Here is a 20389-nt window from a genome sequence, read left to right as displayed (position 1 = left end):
CTGAAGTCAAGAGTGGAAAGCAGCCCTTGGTATCTGAACTGAGACCAAAGACTATATATAGAGACACTCAAATCCATTAGTCTCCTGAGCTGTTGGTATTTGCCAATTCCTTCATAATCACAATCTGACACATTTGTACAGGAAGTTACAGTGTGCATACTAATACAGTCTATTTTAATATTTGCTCCCTCTGCAAGATCAAGCACTAATTTAGACACTCAAAATAGTTCTCCAAATGAACCTGCTTCTCTCTTGTGACTAACAACAAAACTACGGAGACCGGGCACTTAATTTGGGTATTGAAAGCGCAAATACTGCTTATGCATATAATGAACATACAGGTACAAAACGAAAAATTGGCCTGACTTAGGGCCCCAATCAGGGTAACTCTGAGCCTTAATAATTTCAAATCTAGTTTGAGATGTGAAGTTTGTGGCTGGCCTCCTTTCAGCAGGGCACAGCTTTTATGTTGTATTAGAAAGGAATACAGGGAATAGGGCAATTAGAAAGAAAGTTTAGGTGGGAATTATCTGGCAATATTAGCCCACAGAAGCTTGCTAAACTCACATGTATTAGAGTGTAGTAGGTGGAGTCTTCTGGATTATTTAATGTCTTAGGCTTCCGTGGCCTCCTTGGGGGCCTCTGCATTGGGTGAGAGTCTTCTACTTTGGCTGCAACTGTAAAAGAGCAGAATATAGCAGTGCTTATTTCTTCACAGAAAGAGAGGCTTTTATGAAAACAGGAGAGAATTTCACCAAGGAGAGCAAAAAAATCAATGTAGCCACTTTTACTGCTTGCAGTAACTCAAGACAGCAACTGTTTGGGGCATTTCCATGGCCAGACTGGAAAGAGGAATGGGTTTATCCATTTGAGTCTTGACTACCACCACATGGACATATGCCATGTGACGAATGCCAGGCTGGAACACCCCAGCAGTCTGCCTGGCACAGGCTTCTCCTTCTGAAAAGGGATGATGCTCCATATTCAGAAAAGGACTCTGAAGGGTAATGGCTACTGGAAGGCTACCATCTCATAACAGGGACCTAGGTGGTGGGGATGATATTTTTTCAGACTCAAGTCAATCATTAAGGTGCTGAATGAGGGAACTAGCATTAGACCTCTGATTCAGAGGTTAGTCCTCTACATTATCATGGTGTAGGTTTTCCCCAAGGTCTCCTGCTACAGCTGTTCTGTTTCAAGCCAAATCACGTACCACTGGGTACACGTTTTCATTCTAATGGAAACCAAATCAAGATTTTAACACAAAATGGAACTGCTGTCCCCTGTGAGTCTCTGAACTCAGAGTTAGACACTGACTTGTGGGTTACATTGGCTGGCACATGGGGAACTAGACAAATGTCTTGGATATTTGCTTGTTAAAAATCTGTATGCAATTCTGACAGTGCAAAGATATAGGACTGCTAAGGGTTCATAGGCTCACAGATTCCGAGACCACAGAACAGACTCTGGGGGGCTGAAGAACCACAAATGTATCATGTGGTAAGCATGATCACGTTACATTCACCTTCAGCTATAGGAAAAGTTAATAGGGGGCTATGGCCATTCCTTCATGATGAAGAGGGTGGGGTTGCAGGGCAGTAGAACACCTGTGATAGAGATGGGTCATTGGGACACATACAGGGTGATGAATGAAGAAGTCACAGCATAAGGTCTAGGCATGGTGAACTGTGTGTCCAGGTATACTGCATTATCCAGTGAGGTTTTTGATTGTCCTTGTCCCATCACAGAAGTATTCAGAGGACAGTCCATGAGAAAAAACATCTTACTCATAATAGTGTGAGGGTGGAATGAGGATCTAGCTCTCAATGAGTTACTGAAGTGTGTTCTGCTGATCTAATCCTCTTTCACATGAAGTGACTTTAACTCCATAACCTCAATATGCTAACTACATGAGATTGTCTTAGAAGGAAGAATGTATTTTTTTCTCTAGTGACCATCAGAAACCCTTTTACATGATAAAAATAAAGTGTCCCATTGTTTTAATTAAGGAGGTGGCACAATCATTTACAATGAGAAATGATCAGTAATACATCAGTGCTGACTCCTGCAAAATTAGCTGCGTAAGTTTTTTGTTATGTGTGATAAATAAAGGCTTGTAAAGGTCATGGATATTCAGAGGAGGCAGGATGAATAATGTTAATTTGAATTGTAGTTGGATAATGATTACATTTACTGTTTCAGTTTCTTATCTGAAATGCAGACTGCTTCTCAGGTAATGAATGAAAAAGTATCTTTTAACATTTTGCACTTAAGAGAATAATGGTGTTTTTCTAAGCCAGGGTACTGATAATTCATGCTAAACAATGAAATTTAGAGGCAATAAATTCATTTCAGTAACCTGTATTAAATATAAATTAAATTCTTTGATTTGAATAGGTATAGTAGGCCTGACTGGGCTCTTACGTGGGCTGTTACCCTGCTGCATTTCAAATGGGCCACCTGGAGTTATCTGAGTTTCTATTTGTGACAGAGTAGAGGCATATCTTCCCTGTTTTATTTTTAAACACAAAAGGAGCCTAAATTGGAAAAAATACCTTTAAAAAGCCCCTTGAAATTCAGTGTAGTTGAGTAGAAACACCTAACACCTTGTCTGTAGGACCTTTTCAAAAATTATGTCAAAGATCATGACTGCATGAAAATTTGGAAAAGAAAATTAAGCCAAATTGAGGGCTTTAGGAAAATCCCAAGGAAAAGCGTCTTATAATCCCTAAAGATATTTTATTGTCCCCTAAGAATTCATCACTATGTATGCTGTTACATTATTTAGTTCATCACTGTAAAACACATAAAGCATTATCATATTCTGCATTACAATTATTCCAACTGAAATTACTTGTATACTTCTTGTGTATGTGCTCTGCAAAGAAGACTCCTCTTACATTCAGAAAACATAATTTTGACAATGATGAGGGTTTCAGTAAAAAAGAGCTTTTCATCGCATCTTATGCGTTGTACATATGTATGAACTGTGCAAAAGAACTGAGGGGACAGAAATACCGTGTTGGGGCAGGCAGCCTTCTAAGCTTGGACCTCCATCGTTCCTTTTTAAAATTACACAGAGAGATGAAAATGCCACTCTGAGTTTTGTCTCCAAATTACACAGTAAATAAAAAACAGTTTGATGGGTTTAGCTTTCTTTGTTTCACCAGAAAGTGAACCTGTGATTTCCTTCTGCACTTAGATTGTGTGTTCATTACTACTGAAATCCAGATGATGTGGTAGTTGCTTGTATTGGATAACTCACTGCACAAAGTAAAATTTGCTTTTTTATTAGTTGCTGATAATTCCAGAAATCATTTACTTAGTAGAGTTAAAGGTGGAAGGCAAATTAAATACCCAAGTCTGATAAATGGTGAGTTTGATGTGCTTGTTTTCCAGATGGCCTATACCTTTCTGTGGCAGGCAATGAAGCATAAAGGAGGAGTAAAATCTTTCACTTACTAATAGGCCAATTATGTTGCTTCTAGAGCCCATTACAAAGAAAAGGTTTTTATTGAAGCCCAATGTCTACATAGTGAAATGTCTTATAGTCTACTTTTCCTTAAGACTTCAAGTATCTCTTGCAAGACCTGGCCATGTGCTTTATATGTAAAAGGAAAACTGATGCTTTCTATCTAACAGACATTTAAATACATACGTTACAACATTGATACAAAAACCATTCACAACAGTAGCTGTCAAAGCATTTTGGAAATGTCAAGTTGGCACCATCATCCCTTTCCTGCTAGCTGGGTAAATGAGATGCACAAAGCAAGACACACCGAGACTTGCTTAAGGTTACGTCCCAGTTAGTCATTAGCACAGCTAAGGAGCTCGACTGAAGGATTGCGCTGAGGCTCCTGGTGGTTTTATCTGCCTGAACAGGTGCTGTCAGGGCTGCAACACATTCCCGTGCCTTAGAAGCAATGCGTAGGAGAAACTGGAAACAAAACCATTTGATGCTACACAGACATTCCTTTTTAAAGGTTTTACCAACAGGTAGGTGAGTTGAACAAGTTGAAAGGGAGAAGGATTTTCCTTAAACTGCTTAAGTGCACGCAGTCAGAACTCAATTAGTCAAAAGATAGAGGTTTTGCTCTCGTGACATGGATGCTTTGCTTTTGAACCTCAACAGTGAATGTCAGCCATGCTGTAGCCCATGCCCAGGAAGTTCCATCTCTCTGCTGCCCAAACCCGAAGCAGACTGTCAAAACATATATTTGATCAAGTGATGATGGAAAGTTTAATAAAAGTTAAGGTCATTCTCCATGAGAATGAATGAATTGCAGAGTTAAGGGTCAGCAAAGGCATGTGAACAGTGTAGCTGCCAGGTAGCATTAAAGCAGGTCTAGCAAATCTACGGAAAATTACTTATCCCCATCAGTATCTCAGCTAGCTCATTTATCACTACCTCAAAGGTTCCTACCTAAGTTGCACACACACTCTTTGACTCTACAGTGTTCAGTTACAAGGTATTACTACTTTCATACTCAGTCCTCACTGGAAGCTCCAAATACACTGAAAAAATATGAAAAGGGATAATGAAATTTAGGACCAGCTCCTTTAATGTACGTGTGTGTCTCCTCAACAGCACCACAAACTATGGAAACTGCAGAGAACTGCACGTGCTTGCAACATTCAAGTATGAGCAAGAAATGCTTGCATAAAGATGAGTCAGTATCAGCCCTTTAGGTTAAACTGTGCCTGCGTGTTTTGACAAACAATGATAAGCTTGGAAGACAATGATCTCAGGGAATCAACATCCATGGATGCTAATGTAAATTAATGTATGACTTACAACAGATCTTATACTGAAGACTGGAGAAATAGTGTGATTACAGCCGTGATAAGCATCTAAGTGATGAAAGGTCTGTATTTATTAGGCCACCTGGAGAAACAGATAAACCCTTCTTCAGGTCATTTAAGTGAAATGTTACATGTTTGATTCTGCACTGTTCCACATCTTACAAGGACAGGAAGTACAAAAACAGGCTCAGAATAAAGCAGGAAGAAAACCAAGAGTAAGAGCAATAATTGTATGGGTTTCGTAGAGGGGCTTGGAAGTAATCAGAAAAATGCAAATACAGCAACCAGAATTCCAGGACTTGATAATGAGAAGTGAACAGCTATTACTGCTTACAACAGTTACATGCATACTTTTTTACTGTCCTAGTTGTACATAGTATGAGGATGTAATTACTCAAGTTTGGGATTTGCAGATAGAAAAGGACTGCTCTTCACCATTCTGTTAGTAATTTTTAGGTATTGTTCATTCATGGAATGTTTACCACAGCCACAGGAAGTTACCAACTTCCAGATTTGGAAGTTACGACTGATGGGTGCCAATTCTTAGCGATATGGAAAAACCAGAGGGATTGTTCAGGCACAGATCTAAAACTAGGAACTGCAAGAGATTGAGAACTTTCCGATTGCATCCAGCAGGAACTGAGAGTGTTTGATCTCTTGCGCCTAAGTCCCGCCAGCTCCACTGAGGGAAGCAGTTTCAGTCTCTGGCTGACACTAATACTTTAATTTCAGAGAGTCTGACCTGGGATTAGTGCTATTTAAGAGAGGATGTTTAAGGAAAATGGCTGTACTCCACTTCTAGAGATCTCCCAGATCTTACGCTCTGCCATGGATCTGACCAACTCCCAACACAGATCATGCGTGTCCTGGCTGCACGGTGTCCAAAGGGCCACTCCAGTAGCTGAGAACAACCAGACAGCAGAAGCGCTTGACTACCCTGCTTTTCTCCAGTCCCACGCCTCGGTGCTCCCTGGCTGGTCACTCACTTGGAAAGAAGAAAGACCGGCCAGTGAATACTGCTCTGCTCACCCTGTGCTACACAGGCTCCCTTTTCCTTGCAAAGGCTGCCCCTGGAAGCCCCATAAATAGTGCTGCAGCAGCCTACAGCAGGAGGAATCCTGGATGAAAACCCTGCCTGTCTTACTACTTCGTGTAGCTGAAAAGGTCCTCAGCTGCACTGGAGCTCCTTGTACCATGTGAATTTCATTCTAAATATAGAAAATTCTCTTCCTGAGATTTTGTACTTGAACTATCATTTAACACTTAGCAGGATGGGCACCATTATTCATCTGGAGAAAAAAGAAAAAAATTTGCTCCCATAATGATCAAGTTCCCCTCACTTCAGGCTTTGACCTCAAAAAACTTGACAGCAGCCATTTATGCATCTATTCTGACACCACAGTAACCCAGACTAGCAGTCTGAAGGTGCAGTCCTGGGATGCAGCCATTACATTTAGCTGAAAGCATTTAGCAAGCAAATATAACCTACTCATAAATTCAAGCCATGGGGAATATTGTTTATTCCAGGAACCTTGTGCAGTTTGCTTTATGCATTTTTAGAAATACAAATAAATTCACTTAAGAACAACTTAACCTTGTGGATTTAAGAATCATTTAACCTTTTTACCCACATGTTCTTTAAGCTGCAGGCTTTGCATTTTTATTAAACAGTTTTGAAAATCTTAACATTTGTCACAGTATACCATCCAGCTGTCTCAGAGTTAGAGATTGCTACCTACAGAAAGTAGAAGCAATGTAATAAAATATTTTATCAGAGGAGCTGGTAAGTTCTCAAACTGAACAATGGCCACATACCCACAGATGAAGGCAGACAAGTATTCCTATCTGGCATACAGCTATAAAATACAATTCACGTGTTATAGCTGTAAAATGACATATAAAACTAGTGAAGCTGAAGAAGAAGTGTAAATAAATGTAAATGACCAAAGTAATTACAAATAGGAAATACTACATGATTTAAGGAACAGGTAAAGCTCAACAATCCTTGCCTTCATAAAGGTAAGACAGCAAAGGTAGCCCTAGAGGGAAACCTTCTGTAAATGTGTGTGTGTAAATTGTACTGTAACATCTAATGCAGGCAAGAAGACAGGAAGGCTCCTCTCTGTTTAATAGACAGTGGATCACTCGCCATGTCTACCTACTTTACTTTAGCATGATAGTCTGCAGCACATTACATCAAGTCTTTGTTTATGTAATTATCATACTATATTGCATACAGAAAGAAAGCACGATATCCAGAATGCTGGTAACTCCCGTGTTGTAGACAGTACAACCTAAACAGACTGAACACAGGCATATTTTTACTTAAATATTCTCTATATCTAGTTAGATCATGTTTACTATAATAAATGTCATCTTAAGACAATGCAGCTTTGTGACTGAGTAATGCTTAGGCTCCAACTGGCTCACAGGTAAGCTGGGGAATTACTGCAGTGTATTCTTTTACTTCAGTAACCTGTGCATTGGTCATAGCTGGAAAGGAAACAGTTTTCCTGTTGTGTGAACTACATTCAAATGTAGAAAAAGAAAGTTCACATTCCACACCAAGAAAGGTCTTTCAGTGGACTAGTTAGCAGTTATAAACATGACCTTGGGGATGTGAGAAATCAAGGCTCAGGTCACTGCTGCCATCACTCCATACCCTAGATGAGTGGCTGAGCCTGGTGTCCACTGTCAAACCCACTGTGTTGCAGAGAGTGAAACTTCACATCATGGCTTGGAACACTGGCAGAACCCATCTGGCCTTCCTTTGTGCTTCTTTAAAGTCCAATGTCTGGCAAAAGTTACCTTTGTTACATTTATCATGAGTAGCCACACAAGTTGTATGAGGTACTTGGGTCAACAACAGAACACAGCAAACACAAACTATGGCTGCCCAGCTCAAACCAGCTGGGCAAGAAGGGCCAAGAAGCCAGACTCAGCTCAAAGTACAATACTGCCCTTGCATCAAGGGAAGGTTGGCTACAGAAGGACTGGGGACAAGAGTTCTGTCAAGAACTGGAAGAGGACGGGTTTTGGGCCGGTTTGACTTACTGGAGCAGAGCATTCAGTAAGTGACTAGCTGGACAGCAGTAAATAGGCTGAAAGGGCTAGTTTGGTTTGAGATTGAAGGGGCCAACTCATGCTTTAGAGTGTTTAAAGGCTGGTAAGACAACTTTAGCTACCCTGTGCTTTAGTGGCACATTTCTTCATCGTGAGTTCAGTCGTTGCTTCTTAGTCAAATAGCATGCACTATTTAATTTTAAATGCATTTGGCTTTGAAAAGAGTAACTCCTGAGCTCTGTACTCACCTTGTCTACATGCCAACTTGCAGCAATTTAATGAAAAACAAAAGCATGTGTCTACCATATTAATCTTGAAAAAAAAATTCTGCACGAGCCATCTTGAAATAAGCATGCCTAGACTACGAAGTATGTTTTAATCTATATGAATATGAGCATTCAGGACTCTCTTTTTGATGCTTCTTACTGCTTTAAAGTTATGATTGCTATTGCTGACTTTTTTTGAAAAGGAATTAGTCAAAATAGCAAACATTCAATTTTTGCACCCATAAGATAAAGAGAAAAAAGGAGGGGCTTGTAATTTATCAGAATTTTCTTACAGATTTTGCCTGATGCATAGAAGAGCTAAGTGCTGTCATGTCACATACAGACATTTGCCAGGAGAAAACATAAAGAAAATAAATCCTCCTTTTGTTAAGACCACACAGCATTAGCTTGTAAAAAAAACTTATTTCCTTTTATTTATTAAAATGAGACCAAGGACCTGTTCTCTTGTGCAACTCAACAACTGTTTCAGTGTTTTTTCAAAAAGCATTTTGACTTGGTTCAAAGAAATGTATGACATTTTTCATGTCAGTGTTCAAAAGGATGCAACACAGCACTTTCACACACTTTACCACTGGAAAACCACTGTGTTATGACACCACTGAGGTGAAAATAGCAACTGATTTGAGGAAAGGAGAACTTAGATAATCAAGGTGAATGTTGTTCAGGGTAATTATTTCCACTTGGCTATGTTGAACTTAGCATCGGGACATTTTCAGAGATAAAGGGAAGTGGCTGACTGGTCACCACTTTAAGCAGGGTTACATGCACAGGTGACAAACCCTGGCATCCTTCCGCCTCCTGTACAGCTACTTAAATTTATCTCAATGTGAAGGGTAGACTTTGCTCGATTTTGCACATAGCATGAACATACTGGTACATTTTCACCTGGTTCAGTTGTGCAAGCAATGATATCTTTAACTGGTAAAACAAGGATCTGAGTATTCCCTTTCCTTCTATCTACCTCTCTTCTCTAGCTTCTGTAGGAAAATATGTAAGAACCAAGACTTATTTTCCAAAGCGTGCATTGTTAATTCCTCAGGTTTATCTTGTCAAAAATCAGCAATATTTAATAGAGAACTCAGTACAAATCCATTAATGACAGTCACAAACATTGCTCTGTCTTTAATGAAAGATCATGGCACTTATTTTTCCATTTCACATTTGTTTTCTTTTGCAGACTTTGGTCTTGGAAACAGGCTGAACTACACTGATTATCTACCAGCAGCCAGTTTACACTTAGACATTTAGCTTTTGTACACACCAAGCCCTCATTTTAGCAGCTTGCCCATGTGAGAGGACTGCAAGGCGGGAGTGAAGTACTTTTAGGATCCCTTCAATGTAGCCGTGGGAACAGAAAGAAGTTTCAGCATGCATGACAACTGAATCCACGATGTTATACTGAAAATAGTACAATTAGCTCTGGGCAGCAAGGGACAGTCCTGGATCTGATCCCAGCTGTGCAGAGGCGAGCAGAGATCTTCCCCAGTGCAGTGCAGTGGCATGGGCTGACACAAGCCCCCCAGCAGAAATGGGCACCCACCCAGTCATCTGTCACGTTTGGCCTCATCTTCCTCCACATCTGCGGCCCAAGACACAGACTGGGGAAATCCGTTACATCTATTCCAACCGAAGAGGCTTGAGCAGCTCAGTCAGCTTTTTGCGGACCTCTCCGTGGGGCACAGGTCTTAATGACCTGCATGCTCTGAATCCCATGTCTTCCACCTTTATTCTGCCAGTACTCCTCCCCACTGCCACCTAACCTGGTCCAAGCGTGGTTGCATTTTGGGAACCCCCACTACTCATGTTAGCTGGAATATAAATAACTTTCTAGTGTATTTTCAGAGGTAATGTCCTCTTATGTGTGCAAGTTAAATGGATGCCAATTATTAATAAAATTTTACTTATAATTTTAAGGGCATACCCACCAACATAGGTTGGAGTTGCAAGCTTTTATAGCCTCAGTTGCATTTGTGCATAGCTAAAACTTTACTCAGCATGTGACAAACTTTGCTAAATTGTTTGACATACTACCTAAAAAAAATTTTGTTTTTAAAACATAGTCCCATATCTTACCAATAGCACACACAATTGAGCAACATATGAATAAAAAAAGAGCCAATCTGGAATTTTTACCAAATAAAAGTATTCCTACAGATGCTAAGTCTAGGTCTCATAATAGTTCATTCACCAATCTTAAGCAGCACTGAAACAAAATACCAAGAAAAATGGTAAATACATAAATCCCAGCCAGGCTTGGATATTTCTCTGGAAACTATGTTCCAGACCTGTACTGATATGGGGCTTAGTATAAAAAGGCACAGCCTGAGTTACAAGAGAAGCCAGAGCTAACTCATCTACTAGTTCCTTGGCCTTTAAAACATGACTAGGAGTCGTTTCTTGACAGTCCTGTTTACAAAGGAAAATTCTGCTAACAGTAATGTTCAACATTACCTGACTGACAAACATGAGAAGAAAGTCGGCCATTAGCTTGCTTATCTTTGGACAGCATCACAGGTCTCAGCTGATGTGACAATATCATTTCATTCAATTTTTGCTGCAATGCTAAGTAGTCTTCAGATAATTTTGATATCTGAAAAATATAACACAGGATTTTACATTATTATATAAACAAACATGCATGTTCCAAGGTAATCAAAGGTAAAATAGTGGACTAGAGAATGAGTTTAAAAGGTATTGCTCCACCTACTGCAGTGTAGACTCCTACTATATCTACCTCCCCATCCTCCTTAAAAAAGAAAAAAAAAAGAGAGGAGAAAAACCCCAAAGGGAGGAGGAGGGGGAAAAAAAGAAATGGAGGAAAAAAAAAAGAAACACAGAAAACTTCACATCGCAGCCCATTCCTGCAGCTACTTCATATTGGTTCATGCATGTGAGCAGACAGTGCCTTGCTAATGCAAAATAGCTTCTACAGCTGTGGGCATACTCTGCACGTGTGTGAGTCCCTGACATTGACACAGCAACTTCTAGTTTCAATTACAGACACATTTCACTGAATTAAGAGCCTTGCCTGGTAAACACACATATCAACAAAGGCAAAGTTTCTGCGCTTAACATAAACCAGGTTAAAACTATCTTAATTTTTTGCCAGTACTCTAACTTTGTCTTTCCCTCCTTCCTGAAAAGGGTATTTTCTCTTACAGCCCAATATACGCATATTTATAGAACACTCATTACAAAACTCAGTTTTGGTTTACAGAATAAAACCTTGGTGCCACTGAAGCCAGTAAAATAACTTTACCATTCTGTCATTGCTCAGAGCATTATGCTCAACATAAGTAGCTTACAAGCTTCTTACCTGCCTCGAAAAGGCTGCCAAATCACAAGCCTCTTTCTCTGAGTCTCCCTTCAGCGTCTTAGAGTCTTCAGCCTCTGTACCAGTGCTTTCCCTGTCTTTTGCTGTTTGAGGATCATTATTTTGAACATGTACTGCTTCTGTTGGCTCCTTTAGAGCTTTCTCTTGACTTTTGCAAGGTAACTTCCCTTCTTTTCTGAGCTGTCCCCTCCTTTTGTAACCCCGGTAACTGCTCTGAATAACCACCACTGCCTTCTCTTTGTCTTCTGAACCTTGTTTTTCTGCCTCAACTTGCTGCTGTGAGCCTCTTAGTGACTCTTTTCTTATAATTCCTTTACATTTTGCAGGCATCACTGCTTCATGTTTCAGATGGTTTCTTTCCATATCCCTGTCAGTCCCGGGCTGGGCCACAGCAGATTCTTGATTTTGCCCATCTGCACTGACTGTGTTTTGATTATCTTGTTCTTGCTGGGGACTAGGTTCAGCTGTGATTTTGACAGAAGATTTGCTGGACAAGTCTTCCAAAGAGGCCTGTTCTTTACCTTTACCAACATTTTCTACTGTAGGGTTCTGCTTCACAGAAGCTCCTTCTCCTTCAGTAGATGTTTTCTGTTGCTTCTGTACATTCCTTGTATCACTGTACCCAGAGCATTCGCTGTCAGTAACAGCATCAGCTTCATCTTGAGTCTCCTTGTTTGCTGCTTCTTCCAGTGTATCATTTTTTGCTGGCTGCAGTTGTGCTTCAAGGAATTCCACAGCAGATAATTCTTCCTCTGCTATTTTTTTGTGCTGTTCCTTTTTTTTTTTACGGACTCTGTAGCCTCTGTAATGGCTCTGAACAATGACAGCTGCTTCTTCTTCTGTTTTAGAAAGGGCACTCTTCACTCCGCCTGGACTTCCCTCATTATCTTGAAGTTCTTCATCCTTTTCCTTTTCGCTAATGGATGCTGCATTTTCAGTTTGTTTCTTTCTAAGCGATTCCCTGAATGGAATAGAGTTTTGGGCAAAAATTATAGCTGAAGGAGATGAAGGACAATGACAACTTTACACCTACCTTTCATGGTGTTTGTGTACTGAATGGCAATTTGATACATTGCAACATGGGAAAGATTTAATGCCTATAGCTGTAATTAAAGATAGCAAACCAAGCTCTGTTTTTCTGATGATTATTATTTCTTAAAGTGTTAATCCCTGTTAAACTCTTCATGGAAAATTGCTAGTGGGACAATCTAGGCTGCATGAGGGCTGATAATATTTAAATTAATTCTCTACTCTTTTAACAAAAACATAAGGCAGAAACTTTTTAGCACCTCAAATATGTATAAATACACACAATCCTAAAGGTATTCATGAAAGAGAACTGCCTCAAGTCACACTAGGAATACAAAAAGAATGATCCTGGGTATAGATCCAGGTCAAATTTAAAAGACCTATTCCCTAAACTGTCTTTGTTACTATCAGTAAAACTTCAGTTCCAGGTGAAATCTGCCATGCTGTTCCCTCCCTCTGAAAGACTCTAGACTCCTTCACAGCTGTTTTACACCTCTCTGGACTAGCCTCCAACTACTTAAATGCTATCACTGAAAAAACGATGGTCATGAGCAAAGTTCTACTAGCTTCATTTCAGAGATTGAGACTATGACCACATTGCAGAGATATTTAGAATATGATTCACCTCACCTAACTTTTAGCAAGACATCTGGGTTCTTGCTGTCATCATCTGTGCTTAACTCAAACAGTGACTTAAGATGCAAAGAATGGTTCCTTGCAGATGCCTATTTCTCACTCTTGTCTGAGATTTTTTATAATGAGCTAGCTCCAAAAAGAGACTCATCTACAGATTACATTAACGCTACAGGTAAGCACAATATTGTTGATCTTTTCCCTAAATATGCCTTTATTCCCTGGGCTTAAAAATACAGAAAATTGGCTACTGACATTAAAAACCTCAACATAAATGTACATTACCTTGGCATACATATCTAGAATAATCCTAATCTGCTTCACTTTTATTTTACATCGCTGTTCTTCAGCAGTGTAGTTACTGAAAAGGGACACACTTCAGTGACATAGGAGATGATATATAGAAAATAACACTACCTCCTCCTTTTGAAGGTCTTCCTCTCCTTATATCCCCTGTAGTGAGACTGAATTGTTATTGCTGCTTTGTTTCTTGTCTCAATTAGTTCTTTTCTCTTCTTCCTGAGTAAGTATCCTCTGGCAACTGATACAAATTGTAATACAAAACAACCTTAGGCAACAAGCAATGGGTGTCCCACACATTTCAGAGATTCAAATGCTAACAGCATTAAACAAAAAACGATAAGGAAATACAGATTGGGGTGGTTATTATGATCACGTTTCATCTGAAATTATTCTGTCCCACAAAACTTTGTTGAGATTTCAGAAGGCTGTACCCAATCTACATGAGGATACAAAGAAGCTCTTTCTTCGTATTTTATTGGACTAAAGAAAATACAGGAAGATGCAGAATGAAGCAGAAGCATAATGCTATAGACGTGCCCCTAGAATACAGTGCTCTCAGCATCATGTACCTGCTTTGCCTGGTTCAGGCAATTGATTTGACTCAGTCTTTCATTTCCCTGTGAAACACCTGATTATCAGGCTATAGAGATTACCAGACTTTCTTCTGGCACAGGCTTGGAATTAGATGAACATTAATAGATCAGAAAAAAAATGAAAATTTTATAGCTTAACAGTTACAGAAGACTTAGCTCATGCTCCTTTTGCGAAGACTCATTATTCAAAATGAAAAAGCTCAGCATGAAAGATGTGCTAAGCTCCACAGTAACCAGGTGCACTGTGGCAAGGGTGCTCACTACTTGTGCTTTGTGGGAGGCACAAGTTCAAGGTCTGAACCAGGATGAATAAGGACTCAAATATGGGTCTTCCCTGAGACATACAGGTGCTGACTAGTCACTAGGGGCTTGATGCTGTTGCCAGCACGTAGGTATCTAGTGCCATGTGAAGTGCTCCAGGATAGCCAAGGCATCTACATGAAGCTGGCAGAATTAACAAGACAGACGGGACTTTCTGGAGAGAAAAAGTTAGGTATACCACATGAAATAAAGCTGGAGGCCAGGCAAGATAACCTAGGGCATCCCAAAAGACACTAGATACCAATATGGGGGCAAATAAGCTGAGCATTTGGTGGTTTTGAACAACACAAATCGAACTCTAGGCTCTACTGACTATAAGTGGAATTTAGACACCTAGGTCACTTTTAGACATCTACACTGAAGTGTCTTAATCAGAAGACTGAATTGCATTCAGAATGTTGCTTCAAAAATTTGTGAACTTGCAGATAATTTCCTAATGGGAACTGGCACAGTCTCCACAGTGCTCTAATTTGGACAAGTCTGCAATTCCAGGGATTCAGAACAAATCCACTAATCCCTGGCAAAATAGAAAGAATGTAGTGTTTTGTCAAAATATTTCTGTTGAACTCTTAATTCCAAATGCAGTACCAAGACTATGGGGACAGAGGTGATATAAATACGCTGAGGAGATGGTATATATGGGAGCTCTTACTCCAACTCTGCTGAGTGTTTTGCAACACAGGGAAAGGTCAAGTTCACTTACAGATGGGAAGGGAGCCTAAGCAGTCTATTCTAACACATTCATATAATTTGGTTCTAGGTTTAATTTGCTTTAGCATTCCCTATTAATAATTTAGACCAACTTTAGCTCCACTAGATGCAGTGGTTCAGTGTAAGAAGCACCGTATAAAAGGGACATAAATCTTGATAATTGGATATAGGGTAAAGGAACCCAAATACTTATTGGAAGTGGCACATCTGTTTTTTACACTGTAATCTGACAGAGCCTTAGAAAAGTGCAACTTGTAAGGCACTTGGAATATTTCTAGAGTTTCTTGGACTTCTGAGACAATTCTCATTCCATTTTCATAAATAAGTAACTCAACAGGAGTTATTTTGAAATAAATCAAGTTACATTGTCAATGGACATGCCAATATAAGCTAAGTCTGGTCTTTTTAGATTTATTCTGGTTCACTTTTGAAGTTTCCTGAGAACTTTGTTATGAGATAGTAGCCAGCTAAGCTTTGTTTTCAAACTGGAAGAGGAGTTTTATATTGCTTTAGAAGTAAGTGTGGGAAAAAAACTAGCTAAGTAAAAATGGACTTCCATTTTGTTCTGGCTTCTCGTGCACTGAAAAAAGTTGAAATGAAACTGCACACAGGACAGAGAAGGTGAACAAGAAGAAACACTGGGGAGATCAACAAACAGAGCAAAGTGGTAAATTCATACTTTTGCATTTGCTAGATATCCTAATATAATTGACAACTTTCAGATATGTAATTATTTTTGGCATTTATCCAAAAATTACTGGATTTTATTCTGGTTTTAGATTGTTTTCTACACTGATGAAGTTCTACCAACTGCAGTGAAGTGCTCTTCAGTACACACTAACATTGGCTCCGCGCAATTAACACATGCATCTGACAATGATTAAAACCAGCACTGGCATTGGTATATACTCATGACGGTCGTTTAAATCTAGATAGCCTGGGTACTGGCAGCACTAGCTTATATTTGGGGTTGCCACCTTTGTAATTACTGAAAGGGCAGATTTGTGGCAGCTGTTTGCAGACCTGTGCCTCTTTAGTTGTAACTGCTGCCGATTGAATTCAGAGCTGCCTAGACTACATCTGGCTCAGGGGCAACTCTGCAGGGGTGGGGAGACAGAAATATAGGGAGGAAAAAAGGATGTCACATAGCATACATCTGGGGCCAAGGTGATCATTGCTGCAGAAGAGGAGGAATATTTTGCTAGGTTGGACTGAGCGATGGCAAAACAGAATTGGAGATGTGAGTGAAATTACAGGTTTGTAGTCTTCTCAAACATAACTGTTACTGACACGTAACGGAATATATTCCTAACAGAACAGCACACACACACGCATTATATGCAGACAGTGTCATATGGGGCTTCAACAATACCAGCTGTAATACTTAGACATATTGGACCAGGAGTGAAAAGGCTTGCTATGGCATTTAACCAGCCCACTTCACAGCTGTGGAAAGTGCCTCTAAGCTGCTCTGAGGTACAGGTAACAGAATACATTGACTCATTTCAATCACTGTATATAGACATATAATAGATAAATTACACCTCAGAATGTGTAAATGAGCATAGTCAATCAGTGTAGCTAGGTAATAGCAAAGAACCTGGATTAACATATTGTTTATGGATAGCACATTAAAAGCTACGAAAGCAAACAATTCTTACGTGCTTGAAGTCTAGTAATATATTCTTCCACTTTTTTATTACGTTTTGCGTTTGTGTATTCTTTACGAGCAACAAAACCCCTGTAAGCTGAAAAGAGATGTCAAAAATTAAATAATCCATTAGGTACACAAAAGGCTGTAAGAATAAGAAAAGTCTGGAAGGAATTACAGAGCTCCATTAAAATATTCATAAATATTTTGCAGGCTTTATCTTTCAAAAAAAAGGGCAAACAAGCACAAGCACTGAATCTACATAAAAACTACATTTTCTGGGGAGTAAAGTTATTATGAATGAAATTAATACAAACCGTAAGAGAATCAGAATGCAAAATAAGATGATGTTTGAAATGTATTGAAAATTTCAGTTGATGTCTCCATCGACAGTGTAATTGGTCATATCATCTAGGACGGTTAATAGATTTTATTTTCATTATTATGTTATACAACTTGTCAGAGCACACCAGAATATTATTAATAACAGTATCATCTGTGCAATCATTTCCTTCCATTGTTAAAATTGCCTTTTGAATGTAACATTGATACACATAACTTCAGTAAAGAGATTGTCATAACCTGGTTGAAAGAAATTTTTTTTCATAAGAACAGATATCAACAAGTATAAGATATTTTGTCAAATCTAACAGCAGGAAAACAGCAAAATCCACATCCACCATGCACATCCATCTATCAAGTGTACACATGCACTAGCTTTAAGCAAAATGTTAAATGTTTTAAAAAAGCTATTACCTGACTGTATTTTAATCGCACTTTGTTCCCTTTGTTCCTTTATCTTTTTGTATCTCCTTGAACCCAGCCACCCTCTGACACAAGCTTGAATCAAAATAATCATGTCAACTGTCTCCTTCCGCATTAAATTTAGCTGCTCCACGTGATAGTATTTGAGGAACACCTTAAAAAAGAGTAGGCAGACAAGGAAAAATTTTAGTTACCCTCCCAGGCCCTGTACTCACTCAATCCATTTAGCATCAACAAGAATTCCAAGCTCGTTTCAGATGATGAACAGACTCTTTAGCCGTAGTACCTAAAGGATCATTCTTGTTAAAGATACCATTTTGATTGTTTGGGGTGTTAGTTTACCTTATTCTCCCCGTCAACATCTTTTGCCAGTCCCTGCTTATTCCTGCTTTCATGGGAAGATGTTTTAAAGTCCCAGTGCAAAACTTCAGTCGGTAACTATAAATTGTTTTCAAAACTATGAGGCTGACAGTTTTGCTAACCTCACAAACCAGGACAATGTTACATAAATGTGATCCAAATCTGGAACCTTCAACCTCTCTGCTTTCCAATTTTAAATCTAATGCATTGTTTATTTATTAAATTGCTTTTATCAAGCATGAAGCTCATATAACCCCTGAAGAATGGGTCCAGCACAAGGGATACAAAGACATTCCTGGTGTATGTTAGGATAAAATAAAATGTGTAGAAAGAGCTTGTGCAATTAAGACAATAATTATGCTTATTTTGCAGAATTCCCCCAATCTTTGATCACTCATTGGTAGAGATACAGGTTAACCCTAACGAAAGTGAGTGTAAGCTATGGATCTCACATCTCAAGATATGCTTCCTTTGGCTGAATGTTGTCCATTAGCCTCACTAAGCAGAGGGGAAATAAAGGTCGAGGGGGACGTAACTTCATGGCTTCTGTCCCACCTATCCAGGAAGATGTCTCAGAACAGTTGTTTCTTCTACACTGAGGTGATTTCAAATAGCTTAGGATCCATATCTCTCTCTATCCATATCCTTCCTGAGCACTTCTGTTACATTAGAAAATGGAGACTTGGTGCAGTTACTTGTCTGACTGAGATCTGTCAACTGGGGGTGGGTGCGTGTGGCACACTGGGAAGACTAGAGAGCTAGAACCAAAAGCAAGAGTATGGGAACAGACCTGTGCTTCTCTTATGATAAAGTCTTCCCCCCACTTCATATATGGGATCATCCTGCTATCTCTCTCCCCAGTGCTCAGCAAAGTCTGCCACAAAGGCCTCAGGCTGGAAAGCCAAAACCTTTTCCTCTCCCTTTGTGAGTCCGATTGCTCCAGGGAAGAAGTATAACTTCTTTTCCTTAAGAAAGCTTGGACTAAGCTCACTGGGATCCTTACTACCACATTTTTGGAAAGAAAATGCAAGAAGTGTTGTTGTCACATACTGGTTTGCACTGTGGCCTCAGTAAAGCTGAGAATTTTTACACTTTACAGGGTCAGGATTTCAGCCAGATAGCAGGGAACAGTACCCAGCAAAAGGTACTTAAACCAATAGAGACCAAGAGCTACCCCAAACGAATCAGTGAGAAAACAAATTGCTTAATAACTTAACAATGACATACTGCAATAATGCAGATAAGGTATATTAGAAAATTACTTTAGTTTTTCCAAGAACCCAGTTGTCAAGGTGGGCTTTTTCCAAGATGGCAGCACAGGTTTCCGGGCTGACTGGAGGATCATCATTTGTTTTGTAACAGATGAGGTAATACCTAAAGACAAGTATATGACTCTTTATTCCATTAATAGTGAGCAGTAGATGCAAATACATTGAAACCATTCATTTAAATAATAAAAACAGTTGCATGAAACAAAACATAGCACTGAGAAAACCAAAACAGCACAGGAAAGAAATTGCTGTGATTTATATGCAGTACTGAGAAACTCAATCAAATGTGGATGAATGACACATTGCACACCCTGGGGGGTTGTTTAATTCTATATCAACACCAGAGGGCTTTTTAGAATTGTGCAACGAAGTAGAGTTTTGCACCAGTTCTTTGCTGCTCTGGCTCTCTGCATTCTGTAAAAGTGATTTCAGTGGCAAAATATTTTTAAAGCTTTTCTGCCTAAATTAGCTTATTTCAAATCTAGAAACATCATGAAAATTTCATCTCTTATATCACGTGATATAACATGATGTGAGATGCAGCTTGTTACCTCCTTAGATTCAGCTTTGCTCATCCTTTTGGGACATATACGTGCTGACATTATGACATACCATATGTAAGTATTTAATCTGGCAAACTCATTACTCAGAATTAATTCTGACTAGAAAAGAGGTCAGGATCCTCATGCATAAAAATTACCCATAATGTACCAGCTCAGCTTCTTGGTAGAAAAGTTCTTGTGTGTTCCAGGACTTTCCAAAATGCTTGATAACAAAATGAACCATACCTATCTTGTTTTTTTTTAATTCAGGAAAATGACATGTATTATGTGTGCTTCCTGACAGTACATTCTGCCTTTTTCTTGTTATTCAGCCTTTATACACAAAACTTAGGTTGTACCAGCTTTAAATAACTGTAACAATTTCCTCATGGAATAATAAAGACACAATGTTGATTCCTGCATTATCACCAATTCCTATAACTCCTTTTCTTTTTTTTCTTTTTACTACACAATGAATTGGTTTATTTTTAGTCTAATAAAATAATTTTGCCATTATCCTTGTTCTACCTTTAACTCTCAACTATTGGAAAAAAAAAGACATGGAGATAGACATTTAATAAAAATCCCTTTTTGATTGAGGGCCATATCCTCAGTGTTGGAAATTGGCACAGCCTCACTGCAATCGGGGGCACGCTCTCTGGAGAGCTGCCCCACTATGTTCACTACTTTTCTGTCTTTTACCTGAACAGTAAAGTTTTT

General features: G+C 39.2%; 1 protein-coding gene across 1 annotated transcript in view; it reads right to left on the bottom strand.

Moving 5' to 3' along the window:
* Positions 1-548: 548 nt before the first annotated feature.
* Positions 549-20389, bottom strand: part of MYO3A (myosin IIIA) — a gene marked incomplete at both ends in the record, with an annotated part of 82365 nt that continues 62524 nt past the window's right edge. Inside the window, 6 exons of the mRNA XM_010294327.1 lie at positions 549-677; positions 10608-10746; positions 11473-12451; positions 13570-13693; positions 17488-17650; positions 19119-19230. Coding sequence (XP_010292629.1) covers positions 549-677; positions 10608-10746; positions 11473-12451; positions 13570-13693; positions 17488-17650; positions 19119-19230 — 1646 coding nt within the window. The remainder of the gene's footprint in view (positions 678-10607; positions 10747-11472; positions 12452-13569; positions 13694-17487; positions 17651-19118; positions 19231-20389) is intronic.

This window comes from Phaethon lepturus, unplaced genomic scaffold (genome assembly GCF_000687285.1).
Source record: "Phaethon lepturus isolate BGI_N335 unplaced genomic scaffold, ASM68728v1 scaffold6059, whole genome shotgun sequence".
NCBI lineage: Eukaryota > Metazoa > Chordata > Aves > Phaethontiformes > Phaethontidae > Phaethon > Phaethon lepturus.
Note: the sequence above shows the minus strand (reverse complement) of the source record. Positions and strands in the feature narration are given on the sequence as shown.